Source organism: Mesoplodon mirus, assembly GCF_964341445.2.
Source record: "Mesoplodon mirus genome assembly, chromosome: 1".
NCBI lineage: Eukaryota > Metazoa > Chordata > Mammalia > Artiodactyla > Ziphiidae > Mesoplodon > Mesoplodon mirus.
Window position 1 is genome coordinate 10219092 of NC_138976.1, and position 18691 is coordinate 10237782.

Here is an 18691-nt window from a genome sequence, read left to right on the forward strand (position 1 = left end):
GTTAGTTAAGTCCAGATAGAATCAGCTGCAGAAAAAAAAAACTAAAAAAGAGAGTATGTCCTCTGCTGCAAGAGGTAACACAGAACATTTCCTGCTTTTTCACCTTCATGTGGCGAGAAAGGACACAGGTGTATTAAGTTAGGAGGACAGGCTAAGCCCTGTTCCTTCAAAGGAGCTTAAACTGGCTCTGCGTAGAGACTAAACACATCACCTGTGGAAGAGAGAGGAGCAATGGGCAACAGGAAAAGTTATGAAGGCTGATCACACGCTGATCCTACAGGTTCTGACTCTGAGCTCAGAGTTCAGGTTGCAGAAATACTGCAAACGTTAAGAATTAGTAAGCTATCGGGCCTCCCTGGTGGCGCAAGTGGTTGGGAGTCCGCCTGCCGATGCGGGGGATACGGGTTCGTGCCCCGGTCTGGGAGGATCCCATATGCCGCGGAGCGGCTGGGCCCGTGAGCCATGGCCGCTGGGCCTGCGCGTCCGGAGCCTGTGCTCCGCGGCGGGGGAGGCCACAGCAGTGAGAGGCCCGCATACCACAAAAAAAGAAAAAAAAAAAAAAAAAGAATTAGTAAGCTATATGCCAGATATACTTTAGACATCAACAGAGGGCTGAGCTGACTGGAACACACGGGTGATGCAGTTATTTGGTGGTTGTGTGCACCCAAACCATATGGTTCCCCACCCCCCGACCAAAATGTTCAAAATAAACCATTTAAATGATGAAACTTTGAAGTCAAAAAAGGAAAAGAAATGTCAGTACTCTTAAAAATAATATGGTACAATTACAAAATATGAGGCTAAAACAGGAGAAAGATGATTGGTAAATGTAGTAGTTTATGTGATAAGTACTATGAAGAATTCAGTGAGAAAGAAGATGGTAAAAACATGATAAGGACTTCCCTGGTGGTGCCGTGGTTAAGAATCTGCTTGCCAATGCAGGGGACCCGGGCTCGAGCCCTGGTCCGGGAAGATCCCACATGCCTTGGAGCAACTAAGTCTGCACGCCTATAGCCCGTGCCCCGCAACAAGAGAAGCCACTGCAATGAGAAGCCCACATACTGCAACGAAGAGTAGCTCCCGCTCGCCGCAACTAGAGAAAGCCCACGTGCAGCAACGAAAACCCAATGCAGCCAAAAACAAATAAATAAATTTACTTAAAACAAACAAACATGATAAAAAGAACTTGCCCTCATTCATTCATTCATTCAGTAATTATCTACTGAGTTCCAACCAAGACCTTCAGGCACTGCTTTAAAAGCTGAAAATGGGGTTTTCCTGGTGGCGCAGTGGTTGAGAGTCCGCCTGCCGATGCAGGGGACACGGGTTCGTGCCCCGGTCCGGGAAGATCCCACATGCCGTGGAGCAGCTGGGCCCGTGAGCCATGGCCGCTGAGCCTGTGCATCTGGAGCCTGTGCTCCGCAACAGGAGAGGCCACAACACTGAGAGGCCCACGTACCGAAAAAAAAAAAAAAAAAAAAAAAAGCTGAAAATGTTCTAGCAATCTAGTCCTCCCCTCCTTTCTTTGGAAAATCCTAACTTCTGGACAGAACAAAACTTGACATTAGATACTTCCTTTCTGGGTGACACAGAGCTTGAAACTTGTAAAAGAGCCAAAGTCTCTAACATCTGGTGACATCTGCACCACCTGACTCAGGACACCAAATAAACTATTCTCACTAATGGTAGTGAGGGACCCACCTTTATCAACACAAAAACCAAAACAGGGACGAAGTCATCAGCTCCTGGGACGGAGTCCTCGTTGGCCAGGCTCAGGAGGTTCATGATCGTGGAGCACATTCTCAGGATGCACTGCACTTTGTCCCGGGGCGTCTTGTAAGCACTTATTGTCCTGATTTCTGACTGTGCAGATGGCCACGGTGCCTCCCGAAGATAAACCTAAGTGAAACAACACAGAGACAGTCAGACAGATCTTGGATCAAACGCCAACTACGTGCAGCGACTAGAGCAACCTCCACATCAGGAGGCCGAAGGGTAAGGTTGTTGCCTTTCCCTTTTTCCAGTAAAACCAAATCGCGATTCCTCCCGTCCTCCCGCTTAGGATTGAAGCTTAACTTTTAAACTTTTAAATTATTTGCTTTCCATTTTAAAATAAAACCACCCAGGGGAATTCCCTGGCAGTCCATTGGTTAGGACTCTGTGCTCTAACTGCCACGGGTCTGGGTTGGATCCCTGGTTGGGGAACTAAGATCCTGCAAGCCCCGGGCGTGGCCCCCAACAAAAATACCACCCAGATATACATTAATAGAGGCATATGATAACACAGAACCTAGAACTCATACAATTTCAAACAATTATCTTTCTTAAAGAGCTAGAATGGAACTTACCTCTGTATTGTAGCTGATTGCAAAAGCACAAACAAGCTACTTTTAAGATACTTTAAAAATGAATGTGTACCTTTGTTGCAGTGGTTCTAGAAATCGAAGACAATTCAAAACTTTATGCCAATTTACGTTTGGATTTTATTATTATTATTTTTTGGCCACGCCATGCGGCATGCAGGATTTTAGTTCCCTGACCAGGGATGAACCCGTGCCCCCTGCATTGGGAGCACAGAGTCTTAATCACTGGACTGCCAGGGAAGTCCCCTTAATGTTCGGATTTTAATAAAACAACCAGAAAACTCGTATACCTAAAACGTTCTTATTTTCAGATTTTGTAAGAGCTGTATGACAGATAAAAATGCTAATATCAATAACTAAAAGGTAATTTTGAGGTCACATTCAGATTCAATTCCCTCTCCTGGGCAGCAGTTTTCACACTCTTTGAAGGACCACCGGATCCCTTCTTCACATGGGACTTTCCTGCAGAAACGGGACTATAAAAGCATCAGTGCACAGCACTGCTGCCCCAGGAGGAGCACAGCTACGGACAGGAAGACCCACCTGCAGGGGCTGGCGTCAGGGCAGGGGCTCCTCCATGCTGGCCCTCCCTCCTCTCCACTACTAAGGTCCCTTCCCATGCCAGGGAATTTTAATCCGTGGAAGGACCTTTGAGAACTTTGCAGTTAGACCAAATTGCAGCTAGTGTAAGGGTGTTGTACAACTTATTACATTCTGCTTCCTTGAAAAACTGGTAACATGCACATGGTACACCAAGCAATTTTTAATTAAATAATACCACCCACACTATATAAACCTGTATTATTACCTCTGGTATCTGAAGAGCTCTGTGATTTGCAGTCACTACTTTAGACAATCTCTGAATATGTTCATGAAGAACTCTGAAAACCCCAAAAAATACAGAAGTAAATATATATTTCAGAAAACAAGGTACACCGATAGTCATAATTGATTTTTTTCAAAACATTTAAAACGTTTTAAACTTACGTCTAGATACAGATTACAAATACAGTTGAGACTATCTCTTAGTTATAAGTACTCTGTCTTGACAAAAAAAAAAATCTCACGTTTAGGATCTGCTTAGAAATGCTGAGTGAGCCAAGGGGACGCAGGGAGAAGAGAAGCCCTCCTTTCCCGGACTAGGACAGCATTCCAAGGGAGAAAGCAGAGGAGGCCTTAGCCTAGAAGCTAACTGGACAACTCATTGGTAATAGGCCGAGAGGAAGCAGAGGGGTCAGGGGTCAGAAACCAAAGGTCAGAGATGCTTAGACAAGGGACTCTGAGGCCGCTCCACCTCTCATTTCAGAGATGACAATCTCTTAAAAAGGAGAAGGGGTCAGACGCAAAGCGCCGGGCCTACTGCTGGAGCGAGAGGGACGGCTCGAGGTCCGTCTGGAGGCATCTCTGAGCTCCTCGAGTAGACATCAGGAGCAAAGCTCACCCTCCCAAGCTGAAGAAATTTATGGACAAGAAGTTACCATGGAAATTAAATGGTGGCAGACATGTCCAAGGAATAGTGAGGGGATCTGATCCCTTTATGAATCTTGTGATAGATGAATGTGTGGAGATGGCAACTAGTGGGCAACAGAACAATACTGGAATGGTGGTAATAGGAGGAAATAGTATCATCACGTTAGAAGCCTTGGAACGAGTATGAACAATGGCTGTCTTCACCAGAGAAATCAGCTGCTTCCACACGTCCCCTCTCCACATTTTAGTACGATGAAAATTGGGTCGTGTACATTTTCTTACCGAACTTTTTTGTTAAATAAACTTCTGTAATAGTCAAAAAAAAAAAAAAAAAAAAAAAAAAAGGAGAAGGATTTGCCTAAGGCCACACAGTGGTTAGGAGCAGGGACTAAACCCAGCTTTCCTGACTTTGAGTGTTCTTTCCAGAACACAGGATTAACTCTCCACTCTACAAACCCACAGAAACACCACGGAAGAGAGGGCAGGAAGAACCTGCTTCAAAGGTGCTCTTTGCAGTAAGTACAGTTTGAATGTCCCCATTCCTCATCCCACTGTGGAAGCCAAAAACTGGTGCTCTAGAAAGAAAATAGGGCCCATTTGGCAAATTCCACACAGAAACTTGGGGAGGGGTAAAAAGCCTCTGAGACCATGAACAAGCGAGAGAGGCAGGTTGGAATAGGCCTAACCCACCCACAGGAAAGTGAACTTTCTCAAATATACATACAATATTGTAAAATTTCCATGAAAAAAAAAATCTTACGGAAACAACCAATGCCCCACCCTATTACATGGGCCCTTGAGAGTCGCCCACAGAGAGAGCCAATGTCACTGCTGGGGGGCACGGTGGCCATCTCAACATGCTTGGGGCAGAAACAGCATCATAAAGCTGTGGTCAAGAAAATGCAGAAGGGGAAAAAAAAAAAGCTAAGTCATCCATAGCCTCATTACCCCAAAATAACCACTGTCATTATTCCAGATTTTTTTTTCAAGATTAATTTTTTTAGGCTTACTTTTAAAAATAGGCTTTATTGAGATATAATTCATATACCATACAATTCCAGATATTTTGATTTTCAAATATATAACTTTTCATTCCAAACAAATAATAAGCATATATTATAACAGAAGTCATACTCTGTGCTTGATGCCCTGATGGAGTGATGAATAAAAGCATTATGCTCCTGCTCTCACAGAGGGAACAATCCAGTGGGGGATACAGGCATTCATCAAACGATCACACAAACCAGTGGTCAGGAACAGGCGTGATTCTGCCCCCAAGGGACATCTGGCAATGTCTGGAGACACTCTTGGTCCTCACACCTGGCAGGGTACTATTGGCCTGTAGGATGTAGAGGCCAGGGATGCTGATAAATGTCCTACAATGCACAGGACAGCCTCCCACTTCAAAGAATTATCTGGCCCAAAATGTCAGTAGTGCCAGCTCGAGAAACCATGCCTCCAACAAATGTAAAACCGCAACTGTGGCAAGTGCTAAAGAAAGGTATCTAGGCCTGGGGGAGCGCTGACAGGGCACTTAACCTAGTCAGAAAGGCCAGGATTCGTTTCCCCGAGGAAGTGATGTCTGAGTCAAGATCTGAAGGGTAAGAGTAGGTAGAAGAAAGAAGGGAAGAACAGCTGAGACAGAGTAAACAGCAGTGCCTTCCACCAAGGCCGTACCAATCTATACACCCTCCAGCCTGATCCCCCACACCTCTGAAAACAGAGCATTGTCATTCTTTCTGATAACTCTGATAGGTGAAAAAAGGTAACATGTATTTTTTCCTTTACTATTCAGATACTAAGTCTCACATAGAGCTTGTCTAAAATAATGGGGTTGGCTGGCATATTCCTACTTAGTCCCACACAGGCCGTTACACTTAGAAGCACTCACTGGTCACGGAGTATGTCCCCGTCCTGATTAGGGTAGAAGGCAAGTTTGAAGATCCGATTCATCACACTTCGCTCGATGGCGAGCTGGGCGTCCTGAAGCTGCTCCTCACTCGCGTTCTGCCATATGACATCCTGGGCCATGGCGCCATAAAGGAACTGCAGAAAATCTTCCACCTGAGCAGTTTTATCATCAGCTGCCGTGAGTTTCTGAAAGTCTCCAATGCAAAATAATAATGTTTAAAAGACGGTATTTGAATAATTTCAAATAGGAAATTATTAGCTTTTTTTTTTTTTTTTTTTTGCGGTACGCGCGTCTCTCACTGTTGTGGCCTCTCCCGTTGCGGAGCACAGGCTCCGGACGCGCAGGCCCAGAGGCCATGGCTCACGGGCCCAGCCGCTCTGCGGCATGTGGGATCTTCCCAGACCAGGGCACGAACCCGCGTCCCCTGCATCGGCAGGCGGACTCTCAACCACTGCGCCACCAGGGAAGCCCTAGAATTCATTTTAACCCACTAGCTATGCAGATACTCATGCTCTTAAAGCCAAAAGTATCTGGGCATGGTTTATTTTGGGGGAAAATGTAGCCAAATCATTAAAAACAGGAGAACGGTAAGAAATATGTAGAAGTTTAAGAACAAGAGGTTTGTTACAAAAAGATAAGCTTTGTTTTTGAAAAAAAATTTTTTAAAAAGAGAAAAATTGTATGGATCCCAAACTTTGTAATTCTCCCAACTTTTTAATAAACTATAGATAATTCAATCCAGGATAAACATGGAATTTATTGGTTTGACATCAAGGTTTAATAACTAAGAAATAACTGCTAATTTAAGGAACTGCTCTTAGACAGGTACTCAAAAAAGCAGCAAAAGAAAAATTCCCAAATCTTCCCAATAACATACAGCTTAACCTAAAGGTCTCTAGTTACCTTGAATGAATTCCCTGATCTTCTTTTCTTTGCTCTCAAGCAGCAACCTCACACAGACAGTGGTGAAGTATCGATTGGCCACCTCTTTGTCCCGCAAAACCCTTTGCAGTAGCCTTTCCAGGTGAGCCTGCGTGGTCTGCAGTCCTTGTCGACAACGAGTGAGGTAAGCAATATAGGGGGCCCTTTTCCTAAAAGGAAATACGCTCTGCAGGACATCAGACATACACGGTGCACACTTTCTTCGGAGACTAAGAGTCCTGATTTTTCCTTAAATGAAAAAACTACTTCAAAGACTTCGGTTTTACAAATTAGCATGTCAGGCTGCAGACAACCATCCTGAGGACTAATTATGCTCCAGATCAAGAAACAGAACCAGATGCAAGGATGTAATGTACAGCACAGGGAATAGAACCAATGTTTTATAACAACTTTAAATGGAATATAATCTGTAAAACAAAGCGAATCACTATGTTGTACACCTGAAACTAATGTAACATTGTAAGTCAACTACAACTTAAAAAAAAAAAGAAAGAAACAGAACTATTCTGCATGTGTGTCAAGAACATCATCTACTGGGCTGAACACTTAGCCCCTTAATTCCCTAAACATTACTAAGTCCCTTTGCATCGTTGGTCTGCTATTTTGGAGCAGTCTCCATGCTGGTAGAACCTCATAATTAACAGGAAGTTGATTGCTACAATGACTAAAATAACAACAAAATACAGGTTAATATACTGCTAGATCATTAAGCATACCACTAATTATTTGCTTACAGTCTAAACGCAGCAATCATTAGAGCACCCATTCCCTAAGCCTCTTTACTTCCTAAGCTTCTCAACTACGTTTTAATGTCAGCAAGGGACTGGCAACAGACAAAGGGTAGTGATTCCAAGACCTACACCTGCTTCCCTGGTCCAAGGATGCAGTCTTTTCTATCCCTCTAAAAAAGGGAAATGATATCCTAGTTATCCTGGCGCCCCCTCCGCTAAAGGTGGGGCAAAGCTGAAGTAAACTGCACTCTGTGTTAGGAAGAGCTGCTCATTTATAACTACATTTCCAGACTAAATATCCAAATGTATTCCTTGGAAATCTACATCCAGGTAAACATAACCAAGCACTTTGTGGTGAGCCTAGATTCATTTCTGAAACAAGGACCGAGAAGAAAATACTTGCAGCTGAAAAGAGGTGTATAAGTGAAACATGTGAGGTATAATTACCTATAGTCCTCGGCGATAGAAGCCAGTAGTTTCCTACAAGTCCTGTTATCAAAGCGGCACACACAACGCATTGTTTCTTGAAGTTGAGCCATTAAGTTTTTATCTTGTAAATTAATTGCTTCAGCTATTTGAACTTTTAGGAAGCAGACAATTTCATTGTCTAAGTAAAAAAATAAAAATTCTGTTATTGTTGAGAATTTCCACAGGCTTTTCATAAGCTGAAGGTCATCCCTCAGCCCTTGGGATGTCAATTATGCTTGTATCAGTAGAACTAAGCAGTATCAATCAGAGTACATTTTAATGAGCCATCAGTAATCAAAGTGCCCTTAACTGATAGCTAATATAAATGTATTACATTGAACTGTACAGAACTGCTGTAGAGTTTATTTTTTTATTTTTATTTTTTAAATAAATTTATTATTTTATTTATTTAATTTTGGCTATGTTGGGTCTTCGTTGCTGCGTGCGGGCTCTCTCTAGTTGTGGTGAGTGGGAGCTACTCTTCATTGTGGTGCTAGGGCTTCTCATTGTGGTGGCTTCTCTTGTTGCGGAGCACAGGCTCTAGGTGCATGGGCTTCAGTAGTTGTGGCTCGTGGGCTCCAGAGCGCAGGCTCAGTAGTTGTGGCACATGGGCTTAGTTGCTCCGCAGCATGGGGGATCTTCCCGGACCAGGGCTTGAACCTATGTCCCCTGCATTGGCAGGCGGATTCCTAACCACTGCACCACCAGGGAAGCCCTGCTGTATAGTTTAAATACAGTTGAATACTGGCAATTTCATACGGTTCAACGTATAAATATAGGAAAAAATAAACTATCAGGCGGCATCTTACCTTCTGGGTCTGTATGGTCTGGTAAACCATTCCTTGTTGAATGGGTTAGCACTGGGAAAGCAACAGAATCCGCAGAACAAAGAGCAAGCCTCAGTTTCTTTTTTGCATCTCTGAAGAATGAGTTGAAGATACATTAATTTCTTTGTTCACATATGGTCATATTTTATGAACTATTATCATATTTACTATACAAATCAATAGGCTACCACGTCAGGACTCAAATGTTTCAAGTGGTCATAAATAAAAGATAATTTTCAACTGACTGACACCTCCCTTAAGGAGTGGGCTTTCTAGTTACCTGAGAAGCAAGGCTGCAAAAGTGCTCTGGGCAAGGACCATTCGGTAAAGTCCCCAGAATCAAACAAATCCTTTCTGACCTTCTAACACACACTGAGTTCTGTGCTAAGCACCACGAGGAGAGTCAAGGCTGGATCATGCCTGACGCCCGGGCTGGGAGGGAGTCAGCAGAAGTCATCAGACCCATCTCACCGCCACACTTAGGAAGCTTTCTACCACATCTCTTGAGGAATGTTGATCCTGCCACAAGACAAGCTGACTCCCGACAAGAAGCTCTTTCTGTTGCCTTGCTGCTTGAAACTTTGTGTCGAGCCAAAACCTGCTTCTTTTCAACTTCTGCCACTGAACCACCTGCCACCACCAGGCAGAGCACCCTTCAGTAAGGCGTCACCCTCCACAGCAGGGCAGCCCTTCATACTGGGAGGGGAATGTAGGGCGTGGACCAGAGAGCTTCTTCAGAGCGTCCAAGGCTGCCATCCTAAAAAAGGAGTCGAAACACCTCCAAGAACAAGCCAGAGTTTGCTCCTCCTGCAGGATTATCACTTGTCCACCTCATCTGACTAGTTGTTGAGTCCTTCCTTATTGGTTTGCTTCCTCTAAAACGAGTAACTTACAAATCAACCCAAACAAATGTAACATTTGCCTACTTTGCAGAGACTCCAAATCTATATAACAGTAAAGTCATGGCTGGAAAATTAAAATTAAAATCTTTCAAAATTGTTAATCACTGTGTTGTACCCCTGAAACTTATATAACATTATATATCAACTATACCTCAATAAAAGTAAATAAATAAAATAAAATGATATGCTGCTTAGAGTCTGATTTAAATTAATTGGGGGAGGAGGTAAACATGAAAGAATATGGGCCACGTATTAGTAACCGTTAAATCTGGGTAACAGGCACATCACTGTACTCTTCCATTTTTGTACATACTTGAAATTTTCTAAAATAAAAAGTTTAAAAACAGAGAAAGAAAGACAGAGGCAAAGTCAGAGATAAAAACAGGGAGATGGACGGATGATCAGTGCTTTAAAAGTGATAATCCGTGTCTGGAAAAACACAGGTTCCCTATGAAACAAAAGCAAATTTTTCAGGCTCCTAAAGTCATTTTCTTTCTCAAGCCCTGTTAGAAATGGAGAGACCTGCCCAGGTAATGAGGAGAATGACAAACTGGGAGGCTTACTGGGGACAGTGGGTCACTCAACAACTCTGCAGCGGACCCTCCATGTACCTCAGTCCTGCCCTAGCACCTCTCACACACAGAGCTGGGAATTCTGCACAGGCACAGGCACTGCCACTGTTCCATTTAAATTACTCATGTGGGGCTTCACTGGTGGCGCAGTGGTTAAGAATCCGCCTGCCAATGCAGGAGACACGGGTTCAAGCCCTGGTCCAGGAAGATCCCACATGCTGTGGAGCAACTAAGCCCATGCGCCACAACTACTGAGCCTGCACTCTAGAGCCCTCGAGCCACAACTACTGAAGCCCGCATGCCACAACTACTGAAGCCCGTGAGCCTAGAGCCCGTGCTCCACAACAAGAGAAGCCACCACAATGAGAAGCCCACGCAATGAGAAGCCCACGCACCGCAACGAAGAGTAGCCCCCGCTCGCCGCAACTAGAGAAAGCACACACGCAGCAACAAAGACCCAACGCAGCCATAAATAAATAAATAAATAAATAAAATAAATTACTTATGTGGCCCCTGTGAGCATATGAGGTTTTCTTGTTTTTGTTTTCAATCCCTGAATTAAAGCCTTTGATGTATGACATCCACAAGGGAAGCAAAGTCTTCTCAGTGAATAGTATTTCATTCTTATCTGTCTGCTTTACACACTTATTAAGTGACTCAATGAAACACCTGACTTGAAGTGACTGCAATGGTGATGAAAAGTTCAAACCCAAAGGTCCTAAATCCTATAAAAGAAATACCTGTAAGAGAAAGCTGAATCCTGAGGGTGGGCGGCTTGGCTCGCGGAATCTGGGAGATCGTCAGCTGAGATGTTTTGTAGGGTTTCATCACGAGGCGAATCGTGTGCACTTTCACCATCACCCATAACTTCTAAACAAAACCCAGCCCCCCAAAAGAATAAACAGGTTAATCTGGAACATTCTGGCACTGGGAGGTATTCAGAGCAACTCAATAAATTAACTTGTGCCTTCCAACAAGAGTTCTTTGAAAGAAAAAGGAAAAAAGGAACTTCAAACACTTAACTAAATTATTGATAGCAATGATAATATATCAAGAGAGCAGTTGTTGAAAATAGTTTTACTTCTTATCTGAATCCTAATCTAAAACAATGAAAGTCTTTATTAACTTAATAAAGATAATACTCTGTAATCATGATCACTGAACCACAGAACTAAAAGGGGCCTCAAAAATCATTTCAGGGCTTCCCTGGTGGCGTAGTGGTTGAGAGTCCACCTGCCGATGCAGGGGACACTGGTTTGTGCCCCGGTCCGGGAAGATCTCACATGCTGTGGAGCAGCTGGGCCCGTGAGCCATGGCCGCTGAGCCTGCGCGTCCGGAGCCTGTGCTCCGCAACGGGAGAGGCCACAACAGTGAGAGGCCCGCGTACCGCAAAAAAAAAAAAATCATTTCACATAACACCCTCATTTTACAGACATGGAATCCTGCCCAGTCAGAAAACAGCTGGCTGTGAACCCCTTGGCCAGGCCGCACTGAGGTTTCCGGTCCTCATTACCAGGGCTGCTCCCACTGCCTGAGAATGAGGTGGGTACGAACTCACAAATGCAGCCAGGACAGACCTGTGGTTCCCACAGTTGTTTTTATGTTTTTAATTAATCAATTTAGTTAATACATGCATGTATGAAATCAAAAGAAATAAAAGTTCCTTAGTGTAATAAAGAAACTGTGTCTATGTAGAAAAAATATCTTTATTCTTAGGAGACAGTTTCAAGTGCCTCAGGAAAAAAAAATATATAGAAAATGTGGCAAAATGTTAACAATTGATAAGTCTAGGTAGATGGAATATAGACCTTCACTGTACTATTCCTTCAAATTCTTTGTTATTTTAAATCTTTTCAAAAGAAAAAAAGTGTAGGATGGGACTTCCCTGGTCGTCCGGTGGGTAAGACTCCGGGAGGCCAGATTCGATCCCTGGTTGGGGAACTAGATCCTGCATGCTGCAACTAAGAGTCCGTATGCCGCAACTAAGAAGTCCACGTGCCACAATAAAGATTCCTCGTGCCGCGACTGAGACCCGGCACAACCAAAATAAATATAAATTAAAAAAAAATGTAGGAAGTTCTCCTCTCAGGCTCCCTATGAGTCCCCCCCCTGAGTCAACTCACGTTACCAGTTTATCAGAGATTCTTCCAGAGATACTCTATCTTGGGAATTGTACCATATTTTCCTGACAACTCTTCAAAAGTAGCTATTACAAGGTTACTTTTAATTCGGACCACCTTTATCACTGTGATACGGAAGTTACTATTCCATTCTTTATCATGATCATCACCTGCACTTTCGTAGTTTGCCAGTGCTCCTTCACTGGGACTGGTTCGTTTAATGGCATTCCTGTATTTGTCCAGAATATCCTCAGCAACCTGAGCTTGTGCGCTGAGTCTAGGGCTCGGGTCATCTGAAGGGGAAAGGAGAGGGAGAGAATTAGCTCCCCTTGGTTTGCACCCACTCTGATGTTAGTACGACACCAGCAGTATAATCCCGAAGGCGGATTAGGAGGTAAGACTTAAAAAGAGCACATATCTCAGTGTTGTAAGAGGCACCATGCAGCTGCCTACTCATCCCACTTCTAGGTCTGAGAGCCTTGCCAAAGCACGAAATTGGGAGGATTACTCCACTTTCTCATCATCATCAGAATTCTGCATGACAGTGTCAAAAAGTTCAGTGCAGACTGAATGGATGATGGGTTTATAAAGTGTTTACACTCAAGTCACTGTTATTATCAATTCACGCTACCAGAACTTCCAACACTGCACTTTTGTACACAGGCTTCATTTATTCAGACATCTCTATGCTGAAGGAGGAAAGAAAGTACTCAGACTTCAAATTAAACCCTTTTAAACAATACTTTTAAAATGTCTTCCTCCACTCTTCCTTCATGAATTTCTCTCACTACACCACACTGGGAAACTTCAGATATTCATATTCTATCTTACTAAGTCTCACTATGACAGTTCAGCTGCTGGATTTAGAGCACTTTTGTGCGTGCAATGGTGTCAGAGGCACTCCTAGAGAATCCAGACACTGTTGGGGAGTGCTGGAATTGTACCTGGGGTGCACAGAGAAAAAGCTTATCACAATCACAGGTGCAGCATTGGTTACTGACTGGCCCACTATCCAGTCAGCAAAATCAGCACATCAAAATGTTTTCTTGGAGTCAGATGGCAGAGTCACTAATTAACAGTTAACAAAGCAAAGAAGGGCTACAGATCTATGGGACAAAATACAGTTCCATAGTGAAATGCAAACTCCTGAGACAGATCTAGGCCAAGCAGGTCATGTCTACATTCTGGTAGAATCCCATTTTTTAAAAAGTCTTAAAACAGATAAAAATCACTAGAATTTATCTATGTGTACGTGTTAATAGCAGCTAATATTAACAGCAGCTAACATTTATTGAGCATGTACCACGTGCCAGGAACTGTGCTAAACACCTTATATGAATGATCTCAATTAATCACCGCAACAACCCTACATGGAGGTACTACTATCACCCCCATTTTTAAGAAGAAGAAATCAAGGTAGAAAGAGGTTAAGTAGTATGCTCATAGGCTCTTCTTTTGTTTCCATGAAAAAAATATTTAGTGTTCGTGTCTCCGTAAAATTGTGGTAAACTGTAGGGAGAAACGATTTCCAAAATGATATAATCTTTCTGCTACAATGATGTTTGAATGCATGATAATAGAGTCCTAATAAAATCTGATCTTCTTCAAAATGTAAACTGATAAAACCTTTATCATTACAAAATCTTTTTTTTGCTATTGGTTTTGAGTGCTGTTGAGGGCTCTAAAAAAGGGTTAAACATAGTGAAAGCAATCACGTTGCTTATAACTTTTATTTCTGTAACACCGTTCTTAAAAATTTTACCTGAGGACAACAATTAAAATAGACAAAAAATGCTATACATACAAAGCTGTGAGCAGTATTTTCATAGTAAAAAAAAAATGGATACAATTTAAATATCGAAAAGCAAGAGAATGTTCACACCACAATAAAATGATAGATGATCTCAGAGCCAATAAAAATTATTAAAAAACCAACTATGTCAAGCAGAAATTGGGACAGGGTTTATGAAATAACATGTGGTAAAAGAATACAAAGTTACATACACACTCTGATTTCATCATGAAAAGCCAGGTATAGATAAGGAAAGATTGGGAGAAAACATGAAAAAAAGAAAATTAAGGCGGCAAGATTATGGACAGACTGTTAAGAAATTCCCTCTCGTAACATTTTAAAAAATTGACTTAATGATACTTTCCTTTGGGTCATTAATTAGGAGTGGGTAGAAATTTCTGCACCCGTAGGGAAGCTAAACCGCTTGAATCAAACACAAACAAAATGAAATATTTTATGGAAAAAAACTTACTCTACTTAGCTTACAATCTAGGCACCAAGGACTAAGAAAAATGTATTGCCCAAAGACACGAGTAAAAAAATAAAACTTCTCCAAAGTTATTAATTCAACATTTTGAAAACCTGAGATTCTATTAAGAGCATTCTACTCTGTGAATGGTGGTGGTGTTCTAAAGCCAGGAGCATGGTAAGAAAACATAAAAATCTTGCCGAAAGGATGCCTTTCCACTGCTTCTGAATCAGGCTGTAAGTCCCTAAAGAACAAGAGTCATGTGTGATTTGACTGAACACCTACCACACTTAGCACAGTGCCTGGCATGAGTCAGATGTTCAACAAGCATTGGTTGACTGAATGAGATAGGTTTGACTGCTCTCAACAGGGAACCTGGCCTGAAAGCACAGCTCCTGCTGTTTAAAACCCTTTATTCCAGGCAAGTCACCTCATCAAATAAACAGGGATGTACACTAGGACATGGTAACATCTACATTTATTTTAGAACTAGACATGACAATAACTATGCACTGAAATGGGATTCTACCTGTACTACACTGAGCTCTTTGAGGAGGATGTTCTTTTGAAACCTATCCCATTTTAAAGTAAAAGTCTTCATTTTACCTTAGTAGGATAACATAATTTAAAATCAAGACAAGAAAAAGAGAGGTGAGAAATTAATTTCCCTCTGGACGTTCTTCAGTCACTGGAGACAGTATACAGCTATCAAACTCAAGGTTGGGTCATCAACACTACCTCTCATACTTTTTCCTTTTAGGGTGTTCATTCATAATATGCCAAAAAGAAGCTGCAAAAATACAAGTGCTGAATGAGGCAAGAACCCAACCCCTAGTTGTATTTTCCTTGGGTCAGATAGCAATGTTAAAATGATTCAAGCTGTAAAAAATTGGTAAAGTTTATAAATTTACGATATTGTTTGAACACTTATCACGAAAAAAGGAAATGATTAGGTAAAATAGAATTTCACAATGATCCTGAATAATCAAGAACTACAGATGGAAATAAATTTAGAATTCTACGATCAACGTTAAAGAAAACTATTCAGTCAATGATCCAAAGATATGGCATGCATAGCACTAAAACCATCACCACACTTTCCTAAAAGGCACTGTGTGTCATCATCCCACTAAAATGTCGGGTTCTAGGGTAGGCCTAGAGGCTCAGGATCAGGGGCCTCATCATAAACAGAAGTTATGATAATGAGGATGATGATGGTGGGGGTGGTCTGCAGGAAGAGCGCACTGAGATTCACTGTGGCCGCCAACTGGAAACCACAGAGCTATGAAGAACATACTCCCCACTGTACACACACAGACACACTCTTCTAAGAAGGCAACGCTTATGGCACCCAAGAAAAAGTGTTATGAAATATGTGCTCTGGGAATGAAGGAGCCAGGAAGTCCATGGGTCTACAAACCTGTGAGTGTTGAGAATCTGTCAGGCCCCAGATCATCTTTGTCTTTTTCTTGTTTTTCTTTCTTTCTAAATGGTATAGGAGCTGGAAATTAAATAAAGTCAGTAGTGTGACATATAACATACTGCACTACTCGGAAGACAGCAGTCATTCTGGAGTTAACTGGTGTGCCAACATTTCTAAGTGGAAGGAAGGTGAAAAGTTTAAAAGCTAAGAAATCCCGAGTGTCAACTGATAATCATTCTTAAAATAGCATTGAAGGTGCTTAAAGAAGCTTCCAGAATCTGCTTTGGGGTCATCTGCCACAGGAAGAATGATTTAACAGGAATCTATTGGGACTGAATCAAAACCACTGCCTCTTAACCTCTGCTCAAAACACGACACATTCAAAGCTCTGAGCCTCAGTCTCTCCTCCTAAAGTGGGCTTGAGTCTGGCGCGAACGCGGTGCTCCTCGACTCCTGAGCACCGAGAAGAGTGCCGAGAAGAGGCCTTTGGAGGAAGCCCTTCCCCCTAATCCTGCATGATCTCTCCTTCCTGGAAGAGATGCTTTTGCCAACTCAAATTTCAATACCTACTGTTAGGATGTCAGGCTATTCACAAGAAAAGCAAACAATTCTACACAACTGCATTCCAGAATAAACACTCATATTCAGGGTATTATCATTCTCAATGAACATAAACATAAGAAGCTTAAGTTTATTCCAGGAATGTAAAGGATAAATTTTCAATGTTTGTTTACTAATAGCATCCCTTTTTCCTGAAATAATTGTTAGCAATATGTATGTCAAAAGTCCTATGTATTTAACTTCAATGGTATATGATATTTAAACAACCGTGACCTGCCTTTCATTTATGAAACCACTGCCACTTCCTGCAAAGAACAGGAACTGTCACTTCCAAAGCTGTACCTTAGCATCCACCTGAGTGAAATCATTTTCCATACCCTCAAAACAGCAAGAAACTGAGGCCCCACAGGCCTCACGGAGGAGGTCAGATTTTGGCTCTCTGAAAGAGATTTTGGGGCTTTACTTCTTGTTGCTGATATCACATTCTGATATTTTATAAAATTACCTTTGGGCATGGCAGAAACAAAACGCTTTCTCCACCAAGGTCTGTTCCTGTCTGATTTCTCATCATCGCTATCTTTGCGTTCTTCAGTCTGTAGAAAAAGTTTGATGCTTTATTTGGAGTTGGACAGCAGGATAAATTACTATGAAAAGGATTTTAGTTAGTCTGTGAAATACAAAGACCACTAGTTTTTCTTCAAAGCAAAACTGTTCTTATTGTTGTACAGGCAACTTCTGGAACAGGGATGTATTCCTTTCAAGCACCAGACTATGATGGATCACTTGAGGGTAGGCACTATCTCATTACTGTCCGTAAACCAAAAGCTTAATACAGAGTCTAGCATAGAGTAGGCACTCAATAAATACTCATATGGGATGAGTAAATGCAATGCACATAAAATCTAGAGGGGTAGTAAAGATGGTATCAGTAATATTAATAATAAAACTATGTATGTACTGTGTGCCAAACACTGAACGTAAGGACATATATTATCTCATTTAAACTTCACAGTAGCCTTAAGAGATAAATACTATTACTAAGCCCTTTTTATAGATGAGAAATATGAGGCTAAAGAAGGTTATCTCCTCATCTTCCCAAAGTTATACAGACTGTATGGGGCACAGCCGGGACTCAAACCTAGATCTGACCAACTTCAATGTTCATGTTTTGATCACCAGTTATAATGAGTTATTATTAAGACCACATGTCAAAAGGCAGGGACTGTAATTCCTTTACTAGCCTATCATGTGACTTTAGGCAAATCATTTTATTTCTATTTTTTCATCTACAAAACTGGAACTAAAAATACCTTCTCTAAGGGCATCCATGTGAATGGGATATCAGAACCTAAGCAGAGGAATGGCATCCAGGGAGGGTTCAGCGGTGGGGACGGGATTACAGGGGGACTGATCAAATAAGTACATACATGAAGAATAATGAAAGCAGTCTTCTCACTGCTGGAGAAGGGAACTGCAAATATGGAATGGAAGGAAGATGAAATGAATTCTGTCGTTTTTAGACTGGAAATGGTTCTATACATATAAAGAGAAAGATACAGAAATAAATACACATGTAAATGTGCATGTACACACACACACATACACACACACACTCTCTCTCTCCTTAGCTCTGTCAACTGAGAGGTCCTGGGAGCAGCTACACCCCTACAGCAAAGAGCACACCTAATAGCCAGATCCTGATTTCTAAAAGCCATTTTCTACTAAAAGGAACAAGGGCTCCTTGGAGAAATGGCTGATTCCAGGACTAAAGCAGACACAATACAATACAAGCTTATAAAATTTTGTTTCAGAAAGCAGAGAGATACTCAAAGAAAGATACCCAAATGTCAAAAGAACACAGGAGCCAGCTTGAAGGGGTGACCATTGGCCAAATCAGGGACAACTGAGCTTCAAAATAAATGGCTGTAACAAACCCATTGACTAAAAATAGAAAATCATGAGATCATAGATATGATTAATAAGTGGATAAATTTAAAATTTGAGAAAGAACAGGATATTTACATATTTTCAACGTCCTCTCTCCTCCCAGAAATACTTATTAATTACAAAGGGGAAAAGAGTAACTTACAGTAGTGAAGCCTGGCAGACAACACCTTCATCAAACGATCCAAGTGAACA

The 18691-nt window shown here is 41.9% G+C and overlaps 2 protein-coding genes across 8 annotated transcripts in view; one reads left to right on the top strand and one right to left on the bottom strand.

The window, feature by feature from the left end:
* The window catches only part of GAPVD1 (GTPase activating protein and VPS9 domains 1), a 74553-nt gene that overhangs the window by 4709 nt on the left and 51153 nt on the right, over positions 1-18691 (bottom strand). For 4 of the 7 annotated variants that reach the window (XM_082629603.1, XM_082629606.1, XM_082629602.1 and 1 more), the window contains 10 exons: positions 17058-17145; positions 15989-16069; positions 12478-12600; positions 10928-11057; positions 8696-8805; positions 7866-8025; positions 6649-6836; positions 5725-5938; positions 3172-3244; positions 1702-1899 (listed from right to left, as the gene is read on the bottom strand). In XM_082629603.1, coding sequence (XP_082485729.1) covers positions 1702-1899; positions 3172-3244; positions 5725-5938; positions 6649-6836; positions 7866-8025; positions 8696-8805; positions 10928-11057; positions 12478-12600; positions 15989-16069; positions 17058-17145 — 1365 coding nt within the window. The remainder of the gene's footprint in view (positions 1-1701; positions 1900-3171; positions 3245-5724; positions 5939-6648; positions 6837-7865; positions 8026-8695; positions 8806-10927; positions 11058-12477; positions 12601-15988; positions 16070-17057; positions 17146-18691) is intronic. The other 3 variants (XM_082629607.1, XM_082629608.1, XM_082629605.1) reach the window with 2 other exon arrangements.
* Positions 3791-4261, top strand: LOC309800207 (small nuclear ribonucleoprotein G-like). The gene has a single exon (XM_082614175.1). The coding sequence runs from the start codon at positions 3826-3828 to the stop codon at positions 4018-4020; it is 195 nt and encodes a 64-aa protein (XP_082470301.1). The 5' UTR covers positions 3791-3825; the 3' UTR covers positions 4021-4261.

Excerpts from the sequence above, each read along its gene's own strand:
- LOC309800207 (XM_082614175.1), top strand. The coding sequence starts at position 3,826 with ATGGACAAGAAGTTACCATGGAAATTAAATGGTGGCAGACATGTCCAA.